Below are 24,348 nucleotides of genomic sequence, written 5' to 3'. Positions count from 1 at the left end.
GCCACTCATTCCTGTGGGGGGAAATAAACCACCCAACTTCAGGGCAATGTTGCAAAGCCTGCCCACCCCGAGAGCCATTGCGGAGTAGAGCAGTGTTGCCCCACTTTGGGCCCCCAGATTATGTTGGACAACAACTCCCATGTGATGTGAATTGTAGTCAACAACATTTGGGGACCAAGCTTGGGAACTCCTGGAGCAAGACGATGGCGTATCAGGCTGGAATGTGCATAAGGAGGAGATGGGTTGGGGTTTCCGTCTTGGGCACCAGAAAGTCCTAGGCTGACCTCTGGAGCTCTAGTCCTCACATGCAGGAGGTAAAACCTGTTTCTGGATTGCACCACTCCGAAGGGACTGTGGGGGGTTCACACAATGGAAACTTCTGTATTTAAACAAAAATCCCTGCTGGGGGCGGGGGGGATGTAGCATGTCAGGGGATGCGGCCTAATCTAGCTTTCTCCCTGGCATGATTGTTTTCTGTGTGCATAAAGTTTTTTGCAGGGGGAGGTATGAAGGAGCACTCCTCCATGTGACACCCCCCGCCTTCAACCTGCATCGGTATAGCCCAGACATGAGCCTGTCCTCTCCTTTTCTGTTTGTAAGAAATAGGCCATTGTCTTCATTTTTGTTAACTTTTGAAGTGAGCTAGGGCACTTTGGAAACCGCCCCCCCCCCCCCCGAGCCTTCTGCTGAACAACTCACCTGATTACCTTTAGCCTCATCATGTAATGTGCTCATTTATTGTTGTTTTAATTATTGCCCGCAGAGATAACTTGCTGGTCATTGCCCCTGGGTGAAGTGATGTGGGGTTTGCTTCCAAGAGCTAAAGTGCATCTCTGCAAGATGAAATCTGGGGCAGGAGGCACCCCCTAGTGATTGGCTAGCAGCATTGCCGCTTCACTCTCCCATCGCCCGCCAGCTGTTCCTTCCCCTCCCTTGTGCAAGGAACTGGAGCCGGTGACTACGAGCAGGAGCCTTTGCTCTCCTCCTGGGTTTTAATGACGCTGGATTTACCTTGTGGGAAGCCGCTCTGGGGCAGGCTCAGAAGGGGTTATCTGCATATCCCTTTTTAGCAAGAGTCTGTATTCCTTGCTGCAAGTGGTACTCTGATCAGAGTTGAGATTGATTCTACACTGTATTATTATTTGCTTGCATTCCTCTTCTTACCAATCAAATGGCTTGGTTCACACATGCAGTGGAATGGGGCAGGGATTAGGTGGCGCCATTCTGAGACGGTAGGATGGACATGTACCCGCCTCTCGGCAAGAGCATTTTTCCCCGTGGTGCTTGCTTTCTCTCACTAGGAGCAGCACGGACTCCTGCTAACAGGGCACAGAAGCAGCTTCCAAAGCAGTGGCTCTCTTCTATTTAGCAGGGGGAGAACAACAGCCCGGCCGGAGCAAAGGCTCCTGCTCCTGGTCACCGGCTCCGGTTCCTTGCACAACACAGCTTGTGCCCTGCAAGCGCAGTGGAAGCACAACAGCCAGTGGCTGTTACTGCTTAAAAATGTGCACCTTTTAAAAATGGTGAGCTCCCTTGGGACCATGTTAAGATCATAGGAACAGCCCTGCAGGAGTCCAGCAGCTTGTTTCCCACAGTGGCCCACCAGGCGCCTCTGGGGAGCCCACAGGCGGGAGGTATGTGCATGCCCTCTCCTCTGCTGTTGTTGTTCCCCTGCAACTGGCACTGCTCTAACTTCTTTTGTTTGAAAGTGGTGCATAAATATTTTATCAATATCCGTAAAACTGAAGAATGTCCCTCCCCCCACCCCCCGCCCGCCTGCAGGTCACACACACATCTGCACATGTGGGCCTGGCCATGCCTACCTGCTGGACTTGTCCCTGGGTTTCCACAGGCGTCTTCCCGAGAAGCGGAAAGTGAGCTCCATGCAGTGACATCTGCCAGAGTGCTTTCCTCAGCAGGTGGAACCTTCTGCTGAGCTTCTGCACTGGGCAGGATTGCGCCATCCAGTTGCACTTGGTTCAGGCAAGCAGCAGAATTGAAGGCTCCTGGGAAGGAGGCAGGTCCATAGCCATGACTCACGCCAGGACTCAGCAGGGCAGCAGCCTCTGTGGGCAGCGGCGACTCTGGGCTCACAGGAGCTGCTCTGTGTCTAATTAATCCCTCACATGGCACAAAGCTTGGGAATCGCTGCTCTAAAGCATAGGAATATAGGAAGCTGCCATATACTGAGTCAGACCATTGGTCCATCTTGCTCAGTATTGTCTACACAGACTGGCAGCAGCTTCTCCAAGGTTGCAGGCAGGAATCTCTCTCAGCCCTGTCTTGGAGATGCTGCCAGGAGGGAACTTGGAACCTAGATGCTCTCCCAGAGCGGCTCCATCCCCTGAGGGGAATCTCTTGCAGTGCTCGCACTTCTAGTCTCCCATTCATATGCAACCAGGGCAGACCCTGCTTAGCTAAGGGGACAAGTCCTGCTTGCTACCACAAGACCAGCTCTCCTCTCTAGGGCAGAATAAAGGTAAAGTGTGCTGTCAAGTCAATTTTGACTCCTGGTGCCCACAGAGCCCTGTAGTTTTCTTTTGGTAGAATACAGGAGGGATTTACTATTGCCTCCTCCCCTGCAGTCTGAGATGATGCCTTTCAGCATCTTCCTGTATCGCTGCTGCCCGATATTTGTGTTTCCAACTGATGAAATAGAACTAGCATCGATGAAGCACAATCAGATGATCATCAAAGGCTTTAAAAGCAGCACAATTGTCAAATGAGATCAGATGGCACCAAATTCCCTACACACACACACACACACACATAACAAACTTTTTTGTAGTTTTGCAAAAGGAGACCTGAGATTTGGGCAGTATGCTGTTGAGAGTTCAGCAGCAAGACCTCTCTTCAGCACCAGGACTTGGACAAGAGATGGCAACAAATATCAGAACTTTAAACAAGGGCCATGGGCTCTGGCCAGCTGACGTGTCAGGGCCATCTTCAACTAGTCTTGACTCCATATGGAGTCAGATATGGGTCACATATGACTCCATTTCAAGGCATGACACTGCACAAGCTGGGTTTAAAACAAACAAACAAACAAACAAACAAACAAACAAACAAACCCAAAAACATGCTAATAGGGAGATGCCTAATGAGTCCAGAAGTTACACACACAAAGCAGGGCTGATCCCTGTGGGGAGTATGAACTTTGGGGTGAGTTGAGTATGACTGTGGGGTTCCGCTGTGGAAATGTCAGGTGCTCACTATCCAGATAGATTGCTCCTGCTGAACTGGGTCTTGTCCTTGCCATTGCCTGGCAGTTCTGGAGGTGCTTCAAGCGCAGTGTGACACTGGTGTCCTCCTCGTGCCGTTGGAGCTGGAAAGGAGGGTGGGCCTTTGGCTCCCGCATCATGAGATGCTTTCATGAGAACAGCCCTGCCCAAGGAGGCCATCTAGTCCAGCATCCTGTTTCACACAGTGGCCCACCAGATGCCGCTGGGGAGCCCACAGGCAAGAGGTATGTGTATGCCCTGTCTCTCCTGCTGTTGCTCCCCTGCAGCTGGTATTGAGAGGCATTGTGCCTCTGAGGCTGGAGATGGCCCACAGCCAGCAGACTAGTAGCCATTGATTAGACCTCTCCTCCATGAATTTGTCCAAACCCTTCTTAAAGCCATCCAAGCTAGTGGCCATCACAACATCCCGTGGCAGAGAATTCCATAGATTAATTATGCTCTGTGTGGAAAAGTACTTCCTCTTATCGGTCCTATTTTAAGATTGTGAGTCCTTTGGGGAAAGGGACCCATTTTATTTATTTATTTATATCTATATCAACCGCTTTGAGAATTTTGGTTGAAATGCTGTATATACATATTCAAATATTTGTCATATTTGGCGTATTCGTAAATTCCCTGGCCTTCACTTTCATGGGATGAACCCTTGTTCCAGTGTTGTGAGGGAGGGAGAAAAAATTCTCTCTGTCCACTCTCTACTCCATGCATAATTTTTTACACCTCTGCCGTGTCTCCCCATATTTTCCACTTTTCCAAATTAAAAAGCCCGAGATGCTGTAGCCTTTCCTCTTAAGGAAGGCACTCCAGGTCCCTGATCATCTTGGTTGCTCTCTTCTGCACATTTTCCAATTCTGTGTCCTCAAGATACGGTGACTAGAACTCTACACCATACTCCAGATGTGGCCGCACCATAGATTTGTATAATGGTATGATACTATTTGCAATTTTATTTTCAGTCCTCTTCCTAATGATCCCTAGCATGGAATTGGCCTTTTTCACAGCTGCTGCACACTGAGTCGACACTTTCAACAAGCTGTCCACCACGGCCCTAAGATCTTTCTCCTGGTTAGTCACTGACAGCTTAGCTCCCATCAGCGTATATGCAAAGTTGGTTGGTTTGTTTTGCCCCAATATGTATCACTTTACACTTGCTTATATTGAACTGCATTTGCCATTTTGTTGCCCACTTGCCCAGTTTGGAGAGATCCTTTTAGAGCTCCTCACAATCCATTGCGGATTTCACTACCCTAAATAGTTTAGTGTCATCTGCAAATTTGGACACTTCACTGCTTACCCCAGCTTCAGGATCATTTATGAACGAGTTAAATAGCACTGGTCCCAGAACAGATCCCTGGGGGACCCCACTTCTTACTCCCCTCCATTGTGAAAACTGTCCATTTATTCCTACTCTCTGTTTCTTGTCCTTCAACCAGTTAGTAATCCACACATGAACCTGTCCCCTTATTCCATGACTGCCAACTTTACTCAAGAGCCTCTGGTGGGGAACTTTGTCAAAAGCTTTTTGGAAGTCCAAGTATACTATATCAACCAGACCACCTTTATCCACATGCCTGTTGACACTGTCAAAGAGCTTCAAAAGGTTAGTGAGGCAAGACTTGACCTTACAGAAGCCATGCTGGTTCTTCTTCAGCAAGGCCTGTTCTTCTGTGTTTAATAATTTTGTGCTTAAGTATGCTTTTCGTCAATTTACCAGGCACAGACGTTTAGCTAAGCAACCTGTAGTTTCCCAGATCCCTCCTCGATCCCTTTTTGAAAATAGGTGTCACATTGGCTACTTTCCAGTCCTCCAGGACCAACCCTGATTGTAGGGACAAATTACATATTTTTACTAGGACATCAGCAATTTCACATTTGAGCTCTTTCAAAACTCTTGGGTGGATGCCATCTGGCCCTGGCAGTTTGTTATGTTTTAGTTTTTCAAGACAGTTTAGAACATCCTCTCTCATCACCTCAAATTGGCCCAATTCTTCAGCCTCCAAGCCTGAGAAACTCAGTTCCGGAGCGGGTATTTGGTCAGTATGCTCTGCAGTGAAGACAAATGCAAAGAAATCATTCAGCCTATCTGCAATCTCCTTTTCATGTCCTCATCATCTAAGGGTCCAGCCACCTTCATGTCAAGTTTTCTGCTTCTGATGTTTTGAAAGAAGTTTTTGTTATTCCCCTTGACACTCTTAGTTTATATGCTCCTCAAGCTCTCTTTTTGCATCCCTTATTATCTCCTTGCATTTCTTTTGCTAGAGTTCATGCTCTTTCCTGTTCTCTTCATTTGGGCAGGACTTCCATTTTCTGAAGGAATTCTTCTTCCCTATATAGCTTCCCTGACTCTTATTTGTTAGCCATGCTGGTATCCTCCTGAACTTCTATTATTTTGGTTTTAAATAAGTTCAATGCTTTCTGGAGTGATTTGACCCTCATGACTTTCCCTTTCAGCTTCCTTCTAACCAGTCCCCTTATTTTCGAGAAGTTTCCTCTACTGAAGTCCAACACATCTGTCCACTGTTCCACTCACATATCAGCTGAATTGGATCACACTATGGTCACTGTTCCCCAGTGGTTCTACAAGTCTGACATCTCGCACCAGGTCCTGGATACCACTCAGGATTAAGTCCAAGGTCACTTTCTCTCTGGTTGGTTCCGCAGCCAACTGTTCTAAGTCATACATGTCTAGAAATTTGGTCTCTCTGTCAATACCTTCACGTGGATTTGCTCAGTCTATGTGACCAGCAGTTGTGTGCTCCCGTTTGCTCTGCCCCTAGTTCTGTTCTGATCCTCCTGGTTCATCTGAAACATTTGAATCCTCCTCACACCTTAGGAGATTTTACTTGCCGAACCAGATACCACCCAGTTCCTGTTGGCAGTTCCCCAGGTCAAAAGGGCAGTTCCCTTTTGTACAGCCTTCGCTTGCCCCCAAATGTATCCCGGTGCCTAACAAATCTAAGCCTCTCCTCCACGCATTGGGACCCCTCAGCTCCGCCTGTCTCGCTGGCCCTGCTCATGGAACAGGGAGCACTTCAGAGAACGGGGCACTCACTTTCACTTTGGGGGCATTCCCAGTGCCTCTGAAGTGTAGTGTGATGTCGAAGACAAGACCTTGCCCTCCCTAGCAACACAGCTATGGCCTGGCCGATCAGGCTGTGGATCCCAGCCCCACTTTCGTTATACTGCTGAAGGGCAGCCCCACGCCGAGAGCACCATGCAAGAGGTTACCTCCGCATGGATGCGAGTGCATGAAAATACTTCTCCTAGAACAGCTTGCTGCCACTGTGCCTCTAACAGGGATTTCCAAAGGCTGTTCACTACAGCTCCCAGCGTCCACAGCTGCAGTGGCCTTTGGCTGGGGGTTATGGGAGGTGTAGTCAACAACAGCTGGGAATCCCTGTTAGAGAGAACGCTGCTTGGTGTCCATCTAGCCCAGCCTCCTGCTGCCCACAGTGGCCCGCCAGATGCCTCTGGGGAGCCCACCAGCAGGACATTGAGGCAGATAGCCCTCTCCTCTCCTTGTCCCCCTGTCACTGGTATTCAGAGTCGTACTGCCTTTGAGTCTGCCTAGCCCTCATTGCTAGACTTGTCCTCCTGAGTTTCTCGGATGCAGCGACCCTATACCACACCAGAAGCAGGACTGAGGGGGAGCCCCCAAGCAAATCAGCACGTGCAAGAGAGTTCTTGGGAAGCTTTACACACATACACACACCCCAAGCCAGGCTTTCTACCCTGCGGGCCAGAGATGAGCGCCCCCCAGTCCTGGCTCCTGGCGGCTGGGAGTGCGGCTTGGCTCTCCTCCTCCTCCTCCTCCGTGTGGCCATGCCCTTTCTCACTGCAGAGGAGCGAGCCAGTTCCAACTCTTTTGAAACCTCCCTGTCAGTGATCGATGAGATGGCTTTCTGCGACTTCAAAGGCAGCAGCTCCCTTGGAGGAATGCATGCGGGAAAGTCTAAGTGGAAAGGGGGTGGGGAGGGCTGGAGGAGGACTCATGGTGTGCCCTGGCTGTCAGATTGGGCCCCCCCCCTGGGGACTCCCCCTGCTGGCCTTGCGGAGAGGTGGGAACAATGCCACGTGGTCAATGGGGGCTCCCCGGGTGCCTGCTTTCCTTTTTCTTTTTTGTCCTGTTTGTCAATGGCCTTGGGCACATCACTTAATCTCGAGCAGGCTTCTGTGCTCGATTTGCAGTGCGTCAAAGCCTCAAAGGGCCTTGCCTCCTCCCGGAATAATGGCGGCTTTAACGTGGTTGGCGCTTCAGCAGCCTCGTCTCCGAGCGCCCATGGCTAATCACGTTAGAGGTGACCTCTGAGGCTAGGCTGGGCATTGTTGCGGCAGGTTTTGTCCGGCACTTGAGTGACGATGCCCATTGGGACGTAGTCAGGCGTCCCCTAATTTAATCACCAGATCCGGGCCTCTGTCTCTGCCCCCGGGAGTCCCAGCCCCTGTGCAGCCCGCTAGCCCCCTGGCGTGTGTGCTGCCTGCTTGGAGAAAGGAGGAGAGGGGCTGGCATCGGGGCTTATTAATGGCAGGCATTATTTCCCTGCCCTCAATGCAGAATCACCCTGCTGCTTCCCCACACTCTGTGAATGAGATCTTGAGTGCTTTTCCAGGGCAAGAGCAGGGATTGAGGTTGGAGTCTTGAAAGAAAACACCAGGGATGGAAAATTTGCTGCGAGAGCCGTTCATCTCCTCCTCTTAAATTTTTTTTCTTTTTGTTAGATAAATAACTGGTTTTGAGAGCTTGAGTGTCCGTTAAATGTGGTATTAGCTTCTGTTCCTTAAAACCTACTTCTGTAAAGGAAGGCAGCCAAAGTGGAGGCTGGCTATACCCTCTGAAGTCCCCAGATGCCTGGAGACAGCCAGTAGAAAGAAAGGCACAGGCCTCTTGGGAACGGAGAGAACTCAAAGCCAAGCTTCTGAAAATAATCATATTTTTTTCCCCCAGGGAGGATTATTTTTAGAGTTCAGCTAGTGAATCATCTGATCATCTAATGCTTGACGTAACTCTTTAATTGAGCTCTTTCCATCCCATAATGGGTTAAGAGTTCAAAACTGCACTCCAGCGGTGAAATGCTGCTGTTAATCCCATGAACTTCATTTGTAGCTATGCAATTTAGTCATTAATCTGTTCATCCTCGCGACAACCCTGAGAGGTAGGCCACTAGCCAGTCCCAAGTAACCGATGGAGGGGCAGGAAGAGAGATGCAGCGACTTGCCTCTGAACCTCTGAGGGAGTATGGGGGCTAGGAAGGGGTCTCAGCCAGCAAGGCGCTTGCTTTGAGTGGCAGCATTTCTGGAAGTCCTGGAAAGGCCCTGAGCCAGCTGGTGGCGGGGAGTGCCCCAGGATTCCCTTGCCACGTCCCTGAGTGGGCTGCAGCGCAGCTCTTGGATGGTTCAGTGAAAGGTCTGGGGTAGCTCTGTCTGGAGCTTGAACCCGGGCCTCTGGAGTCCAGTGGGCAAACCGCTGCCCCAGGCTGGCTTTCTGAGTAGCCCTTCCTTCCTTCCTTTGGCTGAGGCTGGCGGTGCGGCTGCCGGTTTTCCATCTGAACTTCCCACCACTTGCCTTTGTTGTGGCTGGGATTGTGTAGGTGGGAGGAAGAGTGACGTCAAAGTTCCTCGATTTGCAAGTGGTTTGCAAAGCACCATTTATATTGGAGGCCTTTTGAGCGAGCGGGGGGGAGAGGAAGGCTGGCAGAGCACACGGTCCTGCCTGTGAACTGTGACCGCAGCCGCTGGACGGGGGACGGCGGGAGGCATGTGGAATCTCCCGCTCTGCAGCACCGTCCAAGGGAGAGTTCTCAACGGGGCTCTTTGTGCTCAGGGCTTCAGTGGGCCCCAGACCTACCCCGGGTGACCTCCAGTGCTGTGCTGTGGAAACACTGCGTTGGGGGGTCCCTCTGGGTCAGGCAAAGGAAGTGCATTTGCCAGACAGCCGATTTCTTTTTGCCCGGCGAGAGAGAGGAGCCGGGCAGGGCAGCCACCTCTTTCCCGGCTGAAATCCTGGGCCCCACCGCTCTGGGCCCACCTCCCCCAGTGTTTGAAGACTCTCTTCTCAGCCATAAGGGCTGGAACGAAAAACGAAAGCCGAGAAGGTCCAGAGGGATCTCTGTCTGGAACTGAGGAGCTGCTGCCGGTCAGTGTAGGTAGAACTGAGCGGGATAGATCCGTGGCCCAACTCAGCAGAAGGCAGCTTCAGGTCTTGGTCTGCTTTTGCCAGTATAAATGGCATCCAGACAGGTTGTTTCATTGCCCTTTCCTTCTCCCTCCCCCACCCACCAAACGGTGTTGATCCCCTTGTGCGATTGCAAGTGGGCCACGTTCTTGTTTTCCATCCATGCAGGAAAAGATGCTCCATTGTGTCCATCTTGGAATGTCTTTAGGAAAGATACACTTATATTTCTGTCAAGTGTGGGAGGCTCTTGTGGGTGCCAAAGCCAAGGTTACTGTGACAAAGCGCTTTAAGTTCATACATTCTTTACTGAAGGGACCTGGTCAAATGAAAAACAGCTTTGGGGCTGGCATGTTTTTAATTTAAAAATGTAGCTATTCAGCAACACAAAGAGAATCGTCATCCAGCGATGTGTGTGAGCAGCTGCCTTCTCCGGAGTCAGCCCATTGGTCCATTGAGCCGGCTAGCATCTCGTCCCTTAGCAGGAGGACCGTCGCTCCGTGGACGAGCATCTGCTTTGCAGGCAGAAGGTCCCAGGTTCAAGCCCTGGCATGTCCAGACTGGGCTGGGAAAGGGCCTCATCTGAAACTCGGGAGCACTGTTGCCAGCCGGAGGAGACAATCCGGAGCGAGATGGGCTGCTGGGCTGCTGTCCCAGTATATGGCAGCCGCTTCCTGTGATTTAGAGTGGCTGAGCATCTGCTTGGTGGGCAGGAGATCCCAGGCTCGAACCCTGGCAACATCTCCGAGGGAGACTCCTGCCTGGAACCGTGGAAAGCCATTGCCAGTCAGTGGCTGACATCCAGACTGGTGATACGAGAGAAGTGCTGGTGCTTCGGAAGAATCCGACTAATACTTGCTCTGCTGCTGGTGCAGCCGGGGGTGGGGGCTCCCCAAAGCCCACAGGGACCTATATTTGGATGGCACAGAGCACTTCTGGGGGAAGAGAAGTGTGTCGAAGCTGGTGCAGCATTATTCTGGAGCCCTTCAGGAGCTCCATCGTGTCTCCCACAGCAGCGGCATTTTGTTCAGCTGGATGTCAGCCAGTGTAGACCGTGCTGAGCAGAGGGATCCGTGATCTGACTTGGTGTAAGGCAGCTTGGTGTCACGCAAGCTCAGTGTTGGCCCCTGTGGTTGACAATGGTGCTCCGTCTGGTCCTGTGCGGAGAGAAGGTTTTCCCAGCCCTGTCCCAAGGTTCTCTTTTTAAACGGGAGATGCAGCAGACCGAACCTGTGCCTTTCTGAGTGCAAAGCAGGTGCTGAACCAGGGAATCCTCTCCCTCCAAAAGAAGAGGCACACCCAGCTTAGCAGCTGAGCTGGGCCTTTGCTTCCTAAGCCACCACTTTCCCCTTAATGATGGGAAAGTGACACTTTTGGCATCCTTTGCACAAGCTGTCTGAATCAGGGTGCTCCAAATTCAGGGCAAAGAGTGGCTTCTCCTTGGACTCCCTGGCAGGGTGTGCAAGCCAGTCCTGAGTGTGCACACATCCCAGCATGTGTGCAACATGGGGAGTAATCTGGAGATACGTGTGATCCATCTGGCCCCCACAAAGGGGTGGATGAATGAATCGAGCAGGCTGAGCACGTGTGCACTGCAGATCTGTCGGCCCGCCTTTCTTGTGCAGTGCCTCCCAAGGTGGTTTACAATAAGATCGTTCCGCTCCTAGCTATGGTGCCCACATCTCTTAAGGCAGGGATTCCCAACCTTGGGTCCCCAGATGCTGTGGGAGTACCCCTGCAGGTTGATGGGCATTGTGACATCTGGGGACCCAAGATGGTGGGGAGGGGGCTTCTGTCTTACAGCATGAGAATTGTCTGGGCAGACAGAACTATCCCTGACTATTTGTTCTTCTACTCAATCTAGCCTTGATGTTCAGAAGCAGTATGAAGGGGAAAGCCCTCTCCATCAAGTACTGTTGAGAGTTTCTCAGGGCTACCTGGCTGGAATGAAGGAGGAAATCCTCTAAGGTGCACAGATGCTGGCTTATTCTGGCCAATGCATTTGGACTAAAAATCCCTGCGCTTGTGAAGAAGACAGAGTTTTAATTCTGTAGTGCCTCGATGAAGACTTTTAATTGAAATTGCATCAGGCAGAATAAATCCATAATTTGTGTGTGCTTAGAAGTTACCCTCTTCTGTTCCTTTGTTGATGCCTCTTTCCTTCAGCATGGAAGCTGTTGGAAACTAGGTTGATCTTGGGCAATGCTTAAGGCGGCACCCAGAAGGGTTCTTTTGCTGATGAGCTGTCGAGTTGACACTGACGCTGCTTTACTTTATGAGCTGCTGTAGCAGAATGGCTATCGGATTGTGATACAAATCAGGTAGTGACCCTGATTGGAATCTCATCTCTGCTGTAAACCCAGCATATTCAGAAAGCCACCTCTATTAGTGCTGCCACCATCTCGGTTATGGGAATGAGACTGACTTCCATTATTGTTATTGTAAGGTTTACAACAAGAGAGTGCATATGAGTGTTAGGATCCGCACAGACTCAGGGCTGGAGGTGAGTGACTCCAAGGGGGAGGGAGAAGACCCCGCAGTAGGTGGATCTGTGGACCCACATCCTCCAGAACCCCCAGGGCAGGGTGTACCTAGGGCGACTCTGCTGCCCCACTCATCACTCCTTGAACCCTCCACTCTTGGAGCACCCTCCGTCTGCATCTATCGCCTCAGCAGAGGCTACCAGTCCTATGGGAGCGGGAGCAGAGGCCTAGGCATCTGAGCCCCAAGCAGAATCAACCCCAGCACCCCACCAGGGTCAACCTTCGCTTCCCCCTGAATTTCCAGCCTCACCCCCAAGCCCTCACGGAAGGAGACGGCATTGTGCTTGGAAAGAACTCCAGCAAAGAAACAGCAGCAGCAGGCAGTTAGCTTCTCAAGGCTTCTGGCAGCAGGTCTCCTCAAGAAGAGCAGTAAAGCCTTCTCAGTAGATTCCTCGTGAGTAGAGCATGCCTGAGCCAGGCCAAGAAAGGTGTGGCCCTTCCAAACGATATGTGCTGCCACTTGCTCTTTCCACTTTGCTGGTTCAGTAGCTCTCTCGGAGAGGCCTTGCCAGCGCCCAGGACTCAGCAGACCTGCCTTGCCTTTAGACCCGTTGCCTGTCCTTGACCCAGTCCCCTGTCTTCTGGAGAGAGTCCAGTCTTGACCTCTCTGTGCCTGATCTCCCATGGTTTCTGCTGCAACCCAGTTCCTGTTCCAGCCTGTGAGTGGGATGGGCGCCATCTCCAGAGTGGGACCCTGCAGCACTCTGAGCACTCGGAAGCACAGTACCAGTATGGTGTGACTGCTCTCACGCTGTGGTTGGCTTGTGGTGTGGCCCGGCTAGAAAAAGGCTGACAGAGTGGCCTGCCTGGACAGGTGGCTGGAAGGGAAGTGCTGCAGGGCCCCTTCCAGCTCTCTGGAAGTCCTGCAGTTCTCAGGGAACAGGCAAGGATGCTCTGCTCATACACATCCAGACAGTTAAGTGAGTCTTGCTCAATCCTGTTGTGAAAGCGGTATGTTTGAGAGAGACTTCCTGGCCGGCCTGCCAGAAGGCAAGAGGATCCCTTCTCTGTGGTTCAAGCTATCCAGGTTTGTGAATGAAAAAAGGAAGGAGAGTTTTGCAAACCAGGCTCTCTTGGGTCACCGTGCCCGACTTGGAGCACAGCCAAGAGTCTCGGCTTCAGGCACGACTTGCCACCTTCCAAGAGGCACCGCCCAAGTTCCACCCAGCGCCCGGCTTGTTCTAAAGTCCACGCTTCCGTTGCTTCGTTAGATCAGCCCCGTGGCTTCTCCTGGCCATCTCCCCGCCCCCCTCGCTTGGAATCTCCTCTTCCTCAGTAGGAGCTGCGTTGGCCTGGGCTGCCCTCCCCTTCCACCCACTCCCCTCTGCTGCCGGGTGCGTCTGTTTTTCCTGCGGGTCTCCCTTTCAGCGGGTTTCCAAGTTAGAACAGCACACATGCCATCTTGAGCCCTTGCAGCGAACGAAGGAGACCAGCTTGCAAGCAAGACCGTCTGAAACCTCAGCAGGATTTCTGTGGGGGCTGTCAATGCATTGCTAGCCCTCCTACCTGCTCCCCAGGGCTTCACAGAAGCAATATTGATTCTGCAGCATGAGCCGGTGTACAGTGAGTCCGCTTCAGCTGCTAAAGTGAAAACCAGTTGCAGGATTCTGCATTTGGGGCTCTTTGCCGCCGTTTATGTCCCGTTCTGAGACGGAGAGAGAAGCTAGTGCCTCCCTGTCTGCTCTGCATTGCAAGGATGAAAATTCTGCACCCAAATTTTATGCAGAGACTCAGTTCAGCAACTAGTGTACATTTTAGACATTTGAGCAAATGTTGTATGCTTGTTGTTATGCAGAAACTGTTATGCAGAACAATTCCACAGTTTTTGTCGGTTTGCATGATTTATTGTAGACGTGTGGCAGCCATGGGAGGGGTCATGGACACAGACGCCCCCCCTCCCTCTGCCCCATCCCTTTTCTGGCTGCTTTCAACAGGCATTGCTCAGATGCCTCCTGCCTCTCTGGGCAACAGATAAGGGCGAGCAGCTTGCTTTTTAAAAAGCTGAGACTTCCAGGAAGTTGAATTCTAGGCCCACTTTCTGTACTGGGTGTTTTTCTGCACCTTTGCAGAATCTGGATACCCACACGGTGTTTGGGGCTCAAGGTTTTTATCCAGTGTGTCCAGTTTTCCCCACTGGGAGTTTGGCCTTTCCTGCTTGGCTGCTTTTGCCCCTGGCCCTCTAATACCATCCTTCCACCAGTGCTGATCTTTCCCAAGAAGCTCCAGCCTTTCTTTTGCTGGCTACAAGAGAAGAGAATAGCTGGACACCATTGAAAAGGGAGCTGCGGGCCTCTAGCTGTACCTTCCCGTTCCCCACTGTGCTGGGTGCCTTCTGGAGCTGCCCGCATCCTATCAAGAACAGGCGGCCCTTTAAGTCAGGCCTGTTCTCACTGGCATGGGGCATTGCAGCCGGGTCAGTCCTGTGACGTCACAAGGCCATGCCAGTGTGGCTGACGCAGAGTTGGGGCCGAGTGCCAACAGGTGGTGGGGGCTGCAAAACCAGGCCGGTGGCAGGCAGGTGGTTGGGCCACTGGATTGCAAAGGCAGGCGTGGGGGCATCTTCTGGTTTTGCCACAGGGCCACTTCCATACACCTAGCCTGTCCGTTGAGGGAGAAGCCCACCGAGGAGGTGGAAGAGAAGCTTCTCTCAAGTGAAAGCCCAGCTGTGTGCAAAGTCTGCAGCGACCTTGAGCTTCTGTTCGGTCTAGTCCTGGCTGAGTCGTGTCAGGGCTTCAGGGCTTTTGCTGGCTGCTTTGAGGTCAAAGCTGGAGTCTGGGCAGGGCATCAAACAAATAGCCTTCCTTGCGTCGTCTGACATTTCTCACAGAGGAGCCAGACCTTTCTACCTTGCAGCATGGGTGGCAGGCATGTCATTTCAAGCGAGGCCGGACCAGCACAAAATAGAGTGGGACAAGTATTTCTCATGGTCTGGGCGTGATGCCCCTGTTCATGCAGCCCAAGATTGCTACATCCCGCTGCAGGGTCATGTTCTCCTTCTGCTCTGTTGAGAAACCTACATCCCTTTCTGTGCTGCTGCTGCTGCTGCTGCTGTGTCAGGTCCTTCCGATCCTCTACTTGTGCATGATTTTTCTCACCTAAATACAGGAATGTACAGGTGTCTCTGCTGAACTTCGTCTTGTTGGCTTTGTCACCATGTCTGAGCCTGTCCAGTTTGGTTTGAACCTTCATTCTGAGATGTTATCAATTCCCCCACCCTAAGTTGCACGACAACCTACAATTTGATAAGTATTCCTCTCTTCCTCATCCAAGTCATTATAAGAATATGGAGCAGCACAGGACAGAGCCCACTGCCTCTCCGCTTGATTCTTCCCTTCAGACTGTGGAGCCGTTAATGAGCACCTGTTGGGTACAGTTGTTCAACCAGCTGTGAATCCACCTGACAGTAGCCTCAACTAGTCATCTATCTATCTATCTATCTATCTATCTATCTATCTATCTATCTATCTATCTATCTATGTTTTTATACCACCTGATATGTACATCTCTAGGCGATGTACAAATTTTAATATTACAAATCACAGATTAAAGTACATAAAAAACAATAAAACAGTATAAAACAAAATTATTAAAATTAATTCTAACAAGTTGGCCCAGGCACAGAGCATCAGTGCCTCTAGTTCTCCCTTGTTCTCAGCCCTCCCCCCTGCTCTTCCCTCTTTCCCCCTCCAGTGTCTCTTCTCTCTGGCCAGCTGCTTTCTCTCCTCCCCACTGCCTCCACTGCTTTCTCTCCCCCGCCAGAGCTGCTTTCTCTCCCTGCCCACCTGCCTACCCATTCGCTGGCCTATCTGTTGGCCTTACATTTGCCGCCGCTGCCACTTTCCTCTCCCCTTCCCCATCACTCGTAAACTCTCGTGAGAGCAGCCATGCATGGGATTAGCGATGGGTGCGTCTAAGAGAATTATATATATAGATCAAAAGCTTGTGAGAACTGAGGAGTCTTGAGGGTCTACCTGAAAACAAACAGAGGAGATGCTCTTATTTCAGCAGTGAGTCACAGTGCTGACGTGCACACGCGTGCGGGTTACATCCGGTAACTTCTGGGCCAAGGAGAGGACAGGGCGGCAGGGAGATATGCTGCTGCCCCGCCGGACCAGTTTTACAGAGCACACCAGTGGGGGAAATGCAGGGGGGGAAATGCACCATCCCCCACCCTTAAGGTTATCCTCCCCCCGCCTTCAAACTGGCCCCCACTTGTACGTCCGTGCACATCACTAGCTTGTAGTTGTAGCAGATATAATTCATGTTCTCTTCAGATGCAAAAACAAACATAGTGCAGATGCAAAAACAAGCATAGGTTGTTGCAACACCTTCCCTTGTTGTCCAGGTGCCTTGAGCCTGCAGTCCTGCTGAACTCCCCTGTATGCTTCTCCGCTATATTCTCAGGCAAAACTTATTTGTTCCTGTTTTCAGGCTCTGGTTGCAAGCTCTAAGTTCTGTGTCTTCTAAGACAGCCTGTCTGAACACTCAGCGGAGACACGTGGCTCCACCCCCAAGATGGTCAGTGACTCACCTTAGCAACAGTGTTCCCTCTAAGACGTGTGCGCATGTGCATGCACTCACCCAATTTTTGACGTCCGCTCAGTTAAATTTAGATCCCGCTCAGGTTGAATCAGGAAGGCCCCATCCTGAATGCACCTGTGAACACACACTGCCTTGATACTGCTGCTCAGAACAAAACTCATTCTGCACACCGATGAAAATTAGAAAGGACACTGCTTAGCAACAGGTGCATCTTCTCCCAGGAAATGAGAGGCTACCCAGAGGCCTCTGGTGTCATTCTGCACTTTCTGATTTTACCTGGGGGCGGGGCGTGGGAGCTTTGTTCTCACCAGCCAAATTGCTCAGGGGCCAGGACACAGACACTTCCCTCTCCCGCAATCGGTTGGCTGGGGAGAGTCTGCCCCACCCCCAGACTGAAGGACCTGGAAGGTAGTACCCCGTTGGGAAATGAGTGTTCGCCCAGGATTCCTCTGAAGTGTCAGGGGTTGGATTCAGGGGTGAGTGTTAGGCATTTCACTTATTCTAAAATTAAAATGTTTCTGTGAGACTAGATCCAGGGTTCTCATCCTTGGATCCCCAGATGTGGTTGGACTACTACTCCCATCATCCCAAGCCACAGCAGCCAAAGGCCCTTGGGAGTTGCCATCCAACCATATCTGGGGGCCCACTGTTGAGAACCTCTGGACTCGGAGGAACTAACTTGTCCCTTGATAGTGCAGTCATGGAGTGATTAGCGTGTACATGTTTGTTTGTTTGTTTGTTTATTCGATTTCTATACCGCCCTTCCACAAATGGCTCAGGGCGGTTTACACTGAGAAATAATAAATAAATAAGATGGCTCCTTGTCCCCAAAGGGCTCGCAATCTAAAAAGAAACATAAGATAGACACCAGCAACAGTCACTGGAAGTACTGTGCTGGGGATGGAGAGGGCCAGTTACTCTCCCCCTGCTAAATAAAGAGAATCACCACGTTAAAAGGTGCCTCTTTGCCAAGTTAGCAGGGGTAAGCATGTGAATTCACCTGGTGTACTAAGGGACATAATGCTGATTCCACTGTGGATCAGATTCTCTTGGCATGCAATTGCCCAAGTACATGCTGTGTGTGCATTGTGTTCTGTGTCAATTGGCACTAAACAGCTGGGTGCTGACTGAAGGCTCAACAGTTCTTACAGCAGGCAGGTTACCCTTTTAAGACCCTTTTAATAGCCCAATTGGATTCTCAACTAGGTTGGTGATGTGGGTGAATTTTCCCCACCCTTTTTCCCACACATACTTACGTGTGAATTGGGGATTCCAACCTTTTCTGTTGCTTGGGATCATGAAACCAGGAGGTGGTAATAAATCAAGATTAATGTATGCAGCATATAAAAGGTTGTAGTCTTGGATACATGATGAATGACAGCTTTGGGTGAGAGCCTGCCTGTCACTGCAGCCATGTGTGGCTGTCCTTCTCCCTGATCAAACGGAGCTAATTCGCCTAGTCATCAGTGGTGTCTAGGAATTCCTTTCAGGCAACCAGGCAGCAAAGATGTAAGTTGGAAGGAAATTAGTTCTTTTTCCCCTCTTCATGACAGGATGCCGCAAATAAATTTTTTTCTGAAGTTTTAATTTGGTAAATAATGCAATTAAAGCAAAATAGACAATACAGCTTTAACATCAACATGAGAAATAATTTGATCTCTGACAGAAATACTTAAATAAAGACATCCCATATTTAAAAAAACAATTTAAAAAATATTAAATATTACAAATCAATTGCAATGTTAAGTACAAAGTTTAACTTTCAGTACCTTATAAGGTATCTGTAATAATCAAAAGGTGTGGGTGGGTGGGGGAATACAAAATCCCTCCTCTTGCTGTGAGGAGTCCGGGGTAGGTTGCCACCATCCACTTCTTTATATGAACAGATTTGCCCTCCCAAGGGAATGTTCTGGGAGAGTAAATGAAACCCCTCCCTACAAGAAAGGCATGAGCAGTCTGAGGCCTTCAGGAGCATGTGACAAGGGCAGAACCCAGTAAGGAGTGACACTCTTTAAGGAGAAGAAGGGTTTATTAAATAATTGGATGATCAGGGAAACTATAGTAGCATCAGTGATCGCTGCTTCCATTCAAGCAAAACCCTTCCCCAGGAACTATAAGAACCATGCCATCAGATCCATGCCCTTAAACAAAAATAAATCCCCTTACTAGGTAAGGAACTTCTAGTGGACTCCCAGCCCAAGGCTGTTAGTCTCCCTTTTTCCTAAGGTAGCTGCTGATTGGACCTCACTCCAAGGCCTCCGGGGAACTCCCCTCCCCTCCTCCTCTATAGGCTGTTGTCCAGTAAGCCCTGCCCCTCACTCTGGATTGGGCCGCAGGGATTTGATTCTTCCGGGCTCTCTCTCTTATTGGGAGAAGCCCACCCTCCAAGCAGTTCCTCTGCTTGAGGCCTAGTCCTCCCTCAAGCCTGACTGTCACTACAGTGTGATCGTATCATTGAAATATTACGATCTAAAAGTTACTTCCAATCTTTCTGGTTAGTAGAAATTTTCCTACCTTTATAGGGATACAATGAATATTTGTATACCACTTTTCAACCAGAGTTCCCAAAGCGGTTTACATACAGAAATTAATTAATTATTTAAATGTCTCCCTGTCCCCAAAGGGCTCACAGTCTAAAACAGAATCATAAGAAAGACACTAGCAACGGCCCCGGGAGGGATGCTGTGCTGGGGTTGGATAGGGCCAGTTGCTCTCCCCCTGCTAAATGATAAATGACATTTATCTATAGAATTTAAAAATGGCATCCAGTATTCCAAGAAACAGCTTAGGCCCAGGGTATGTAAAAGAATGTCTTGTTTTCCAAGAGCCCCACCGCCCGTTGAGATCATCCAGAGGTTCGTCTGCAGTTGCCACCGACTCATCTGGTGGCTACTCAGGGACGGGCCTTCTCTGCTGCTGGCCCAAGACCTTGGAATGTACTCCCTGCTGAAATGAGAGCCTCACATTTGTTCACCCAGGCTTTTAATTAGACTTACAGTTTTTAACATTGTGTTAAATTTTAAATTATTATAATGTTCTAATTTGTTCAGTTTTATTGTAAACTGCCCAGAGACATAAGTTTTGGGTGGCATATAAATATGTTAAATAAATATAAGAAACACCTGTATTTGGGGTGCATGGAAGCTCTTAATTTTTATTTATTGTTAAATTTATTGTTAAATTAATTGAGATGATAATCTATCCTGAATTACCAAATCCCATATTCTCTCAAACCAATCCCTTGACAGTGGGCCATTAAACACTGAGGCCTAGTAACTTAACTTGGCTGGCTGGCTTAACCTTTCGGAGTTGTGCCTCTTTGACGCAAATTCCTCCCCCAATGCCAGCCCCAGTGGCTGCCGGGCATGTTACAGCATTGACCGCTAACACAGGGCTGAAGACATAAATCACCCACCAGAAGTCCTGACGAGCCTTTTAGGCAGCTCTTATTCAAATGCTGCCACCCCTCTCCTAGCCCCTCTTCATGTGTTGATGAGCTTCCTTGGCTTGCTTCTCTTTCTCCCTCTGCGTGGAGAGCAGCCCTTTTGTGCTAAGAGCCAATGAGCTGGAAAGGACGATTTGTCAGTGAGGAGGGCTGCCCCGCAGTGCTGTGCTCCGCAGAAGAATGCAGCTGGGTGATGGATTTCCTCCGTGTCTCTCCTCCCGCTGCAAGTTGAACCGGGTGGCAAGCTAATGGGACAACCGGACGGCCGACATCGATCCCAGAAACGACTTCTTCTGATGGGATCCTGCAGGGTCTCCCCTCACTCGCTTTCCCGCAAGGGGTCGTTGGCAGTGAGCTTTGCCACTGTGTGCTGGGTATCCCCACCCGCTCTTCTTGGGGCTCACGCAGAATCCGGCCCTTGGCTGCAGGGGCCGGTGGGGCCGAGGCAGAATTCCTGCCTGAAGCCCTGGCAAGCCCTTGCCAGCCAAAGCAGACTAAACCGACCAAGATGGACCCATCGTCTGGCTCAGTCGCTGGCAGCTTCCTTTGAACGTGTGACCATGGGAAGATGCCCTTTCCGGAGTCAGACGATGGGTCCCCATCTGGCCAAAGCTTCAGGGAGACCAGCCAGGGAAGCCTCCATCAGTAATAAGCTGGAGCAGGTCAGGGGGGTATCCTCCTCCGGCTCCTCTACAAACTGCTAGGCCAGACCGGCAGGGCCTTCTTTGCGCTGACCTGGCCCAGTCAGGTGATCGGTGGGGCCTTGTGTGACTGAATGCATCTTTCCTGCACACCGGAAACTAACTTCTGTCAGGGAGAAGGCAGGGCTGGTACCCTTTCCCTTGAGATCTCGTCTTCTGTGCACTGGGAGTTTTGTTGTTGTTTCTAGAAGAGCATCCCATCCTGCAAGCCTCGCCGCCTGAAACAGTCTAGTCCAGAGATGGGCTGCCCATCTCAGAGAGACCAAGGCCAGGCCTCTGGGGGGCAGGCAGCCATGCAGGGATGGGGAGAGTCAGGCGAACAGAGCCTCGTCTCCTACGGAGGCCGCTCTGTCGTCCGATGCAAAGTCTGCCTGAATTCCCAGCATATACACACACCCCAGCGCTACGGCTGCTGGACAAGCAACATGTGAGGTGGAGGCACCTTCCTTCCTGGCTCTGTGTTCCCGCTGCAGCTGTTATGCAGGAACACGGCTCCTCCAGGCTGTCCATTTTTCCACCTCTGGGTTGCTCGGGGGGGGGGGGTTTCACAGCCTGATGTGCGCACACCCGGCCCATGGTCCGGTTGCTGTGGCCTGGGTTGCCTGAACCCGGGGACACAGGCAGCCCGTCACTGTGGAGAGATGCTCTTGCTGCTCTCCTCAGCCTCTGCCATGGCTGTGTGACTGGCCCTCTGAATTGGGGTCAGCGAGTTGGTGGGGTGTCAATTTCCATTAGTTGTCCAGCAGGAAAGCGAGAACTGGCACAGCGTCTAATGAGCAGGTGCGTCGGTTGTGTGATGGACCTTTCGGTGGAAATGCTGCTTAATAAAGCCTTTGCTCTTTTTAGGCCATTGATTTCAGCTTGCAGTTTGCCCTTCAGCTCAGGAACCAGAAATGCCTGCAGGCGCCACCGGGATCTGGGGGTTGGGCCCTTTGTTTCCAAAGGTCAGCTCCGTCATCCATCCTCCTAATGTCCGGAACGGAGAGGGCAACCACTGGCTCACTCCAGGAGTCCTCTTCATTAAGACATGCATCACCTCTTTGGGTTAGCTCAGCCGCACTCCCTCTTCATCTGGCCAGACTGCCGTGAGGCTGTCTTCCTCAGCAACTGCTGCGTCTCCGGTCCTTCAGAGCCCTCTCTCGAAGTCCTGGTTCTCGCTGAGGTGGTCAACTTCCGTCTCGGCTGGGCCACTTCAGACTGCAAGGGAAGACCCACGTGATGGGACCTGTGTGCAGGGGGGCGGAGGGAGGCCGGTGGCAGCCGGGGTTCTGCCGCTGCCGTGGGGCCCCTAGCCCCGCCCCCTGCATCTGACAGCAGACAGGGAGCGTTCAGCCACGCCCTGCACATCTGACATCAGAGGTGGGGGCGTGGCTTAGCTCTCAAATGTGGCCACGCAGCACTGTTGGGGAGTTAAACTGACGGGCGCTGCTTTTGCAGCACGGCCGGAGCAACTCTCCCTGCCTTTTAGGGGAGGCAACTCCCCCTACCGCGCAGCCCCATTTGGGGGTTAGAGCAGCCAGCGCTGCATCCGCAGAGTGGCTGGAGCGGCTCTCCCTGCCTTTGAAAGGCAGGGAGAGTTACTCTGGCCATGCTGCGAAGGCAGCGCTGGCCAATTGAGCTCAAAAACGGGGCTGGGCGGCCCCATTTGGGAGCGAAATTGTGCCCCTCCACATCTGACGTGTAGACCCCTTCATGTATATGATGTGTGCACTCCTTCCTGTATTTGTTTACTACATAAAGCCGCTAACTGGGCAAAGAGGCACCTTTTCAGGTCGTGGCAATCTACCCGAAAGAGAGCCACTGTCCTTTGCTGCTGCTGCTGCTTCTGCTGCTTTCCCACCCTCCACCAAAGCCTTCAACAACATTAAAGAGAACAGTATATATTCTAAGTGATGAGACTTCCACACGTAGGGCATGTTCTTTTACATGGGGGGCAACATTTTAAAGCATTGCACACGGGCCACCTTCGCGGTCTGAAACTGTGCCAGTGCGTTCTGCTCAGGGACTGGCGGAGCATCTTCCTTGGAGTGGAGAAGAATGAGCCGGTGGGTCTGGGCTCTTCCCCCTTTCCTGGCAGTGTGTGGCTTGGCTCAATTGCTTGAGTCCTCTGTTTCAGCGGTTTGCTCTGTGGATGTTCCCGGACTGCACCAGCTCTCTGCTTTTAGCGCAGCTGCAGTCTGGGGGTGGGAAATGAAGCCACGCCGGGTATCTGCGTCTCCCTTTGGGCCAGAGAGTTTGCCTGGATGGATGCCTCTTTACACTCACCCCTTTCCTATCTCTTTCCAGCTCTAGGATTGCAAATGGGACCCCTTGACATTATTAGTACCCTGTGAAAGGCAACATCTTCCAAAAAAAAAAAAAATAATAAAAATCATCCATTCAGCCGAATTAGTTTTCCCCTCCCTTAAACGAACTGGCCTTGGATAGCACAGGAATCGACACACACTTCCTTAATCCCTTCTTGGATTTCCAGCAAACAATCCATCTCCCAATCCGCAAACCCGCCCTCCCCTTCCACACTCCCCACGTTTTCCAGGTCATGCTGCAGCCCCCTGCTGGACACACGGCCAAACGACAAGCCCTCTTCGCGGGTTCCTCTCGGAGCTCTGTGCCAAAGGAAGAATTTGTCACCTTTCCCTTTGTGGTTTCCTCCTTTCCTCCGTGGCGGAGCCAGGCGGAGGTTTTCAGAGAAAGAGGCTCGTGGGAACTCCAGCTGCTGACAGCGAATCCTCCTTTTCGTTGGTGTTTTGAGGGGCCGTGGGGGCAGCTTTCTGGTGCTGGGGTGTGTGGGTGGGTGGTGGGTTTGGAGTGGGGGAGCTGTCCCGACCCACACAGTTTTGGAGGAACCGCAAACACTTTAGAGTAACAAAGGAGTGGAAAAAGCCGGTGCCTTTTCTGCAAGCATGTGACTCTTCCCTGAGGTTTGGAACCCAGCGTGATGTTCCAGGCCTCGGTGGTTGCGTGTCAGCCTTGGTGAGGCTGGTTTCTCCCAACAGCCTTTCATGAGGTTGCTGCCGCAGCTGAGAACATTGCCTAAATGTGTGTGTTTTTCTTTTCTTTCTCCCCTCTCCCCTCCTTCTGCAGCTGAAGCTCGCGTTTACTTTGGACAAGGAGAGCGCGATGCCACAAGGCTGCTACGTCTATCAGTACCGGGACAGCAACAAGTAAGGCCTGCAAAGTCGTGTGCTTGTGGTGGGGAGGGAGGAGAATTGGTGGCTGACCTCTGACCCTTTACTCTCACTCATTGGCCGGTGGGGGGGGGGGAATCAGAACCACTCAGGCACTAGGGCAGGGGGGTCCCGCAGCTTCTGGACTTCGCTCGTCTCCAGAGATTCCATCTTTCTCCAACTTTTTTGAATGCCGCCCTTCCTCTCAGAAGCCCAGGGTGGCAGTTTAGCCTTGCAGCAGCCCTGTGGGGTAGATTCAGAGAGGACCATGTACCCACCCCGTGATCTCGGTAGCTGAACAGGGTTTTGGAGCTCAGGCTGACGCATCCATGCCTGGTCCTGCACGGACCCATCAAGGCAAATGCAGGCATGCGTTGAAGGCCACCAGAGTCTTAATAAAAGATGAGAAAGTGAGCCAGCTTAGCCATCGACTGTCACAACTCAGTGAACCAACTCAGCTGCAGATTTCAAATAACTGGCCGAAAAAGGGAGCATCTGGAAAACGTTTGCCTGTTGCGCATGGCCACCAACACTTCCATGTG

General features: G+C 51.3%; 1 protein-coding gene across 2 annotated transcripts in view; it reads left to right on the top strand.

Annotated features, from left to right (window-relative positions):
• DIS3L2 (DIS3 like 3'-5' exoribonuclease 2) overlaps positions 1–24,348 on the top strand; it is a 309,415-nt gene that overhangs the window by 229,873 nt on the left and 55,194 nt on the right. For both annotated transcript variants that reach the window (XM_053311493.1, XM_053311492.1), the window contains one exon: positions 23,724–23,803. In XM_053311493.1, coding sequence (XP_053167468.1) covers positions 23,724–23,803 — 80 coding nt within the window. The remainder of the gene's footprint in view (positions 1–23,723; positions 23,804–24,348) is intronic.

The sequence above is a fragment of the Hemicordylus capensis genome, chromosome 3, assembly GCF_027244095.1.
Source record: "Hemicordylus capensis ecotype Gifberg chromosome 3, rHemCap1.1.pri, whole genome shotgun sequence".
NCBI classification, from domain to species: Eukaryota; Metazoa; Chordata; class Lepidosauria; order Squamata; family Cordylidae; genus Hemicordylus; species Hemicordylus capensis.
This window is presented reverse-complemented; position numbering and strand designations above follow the sequence as displayed.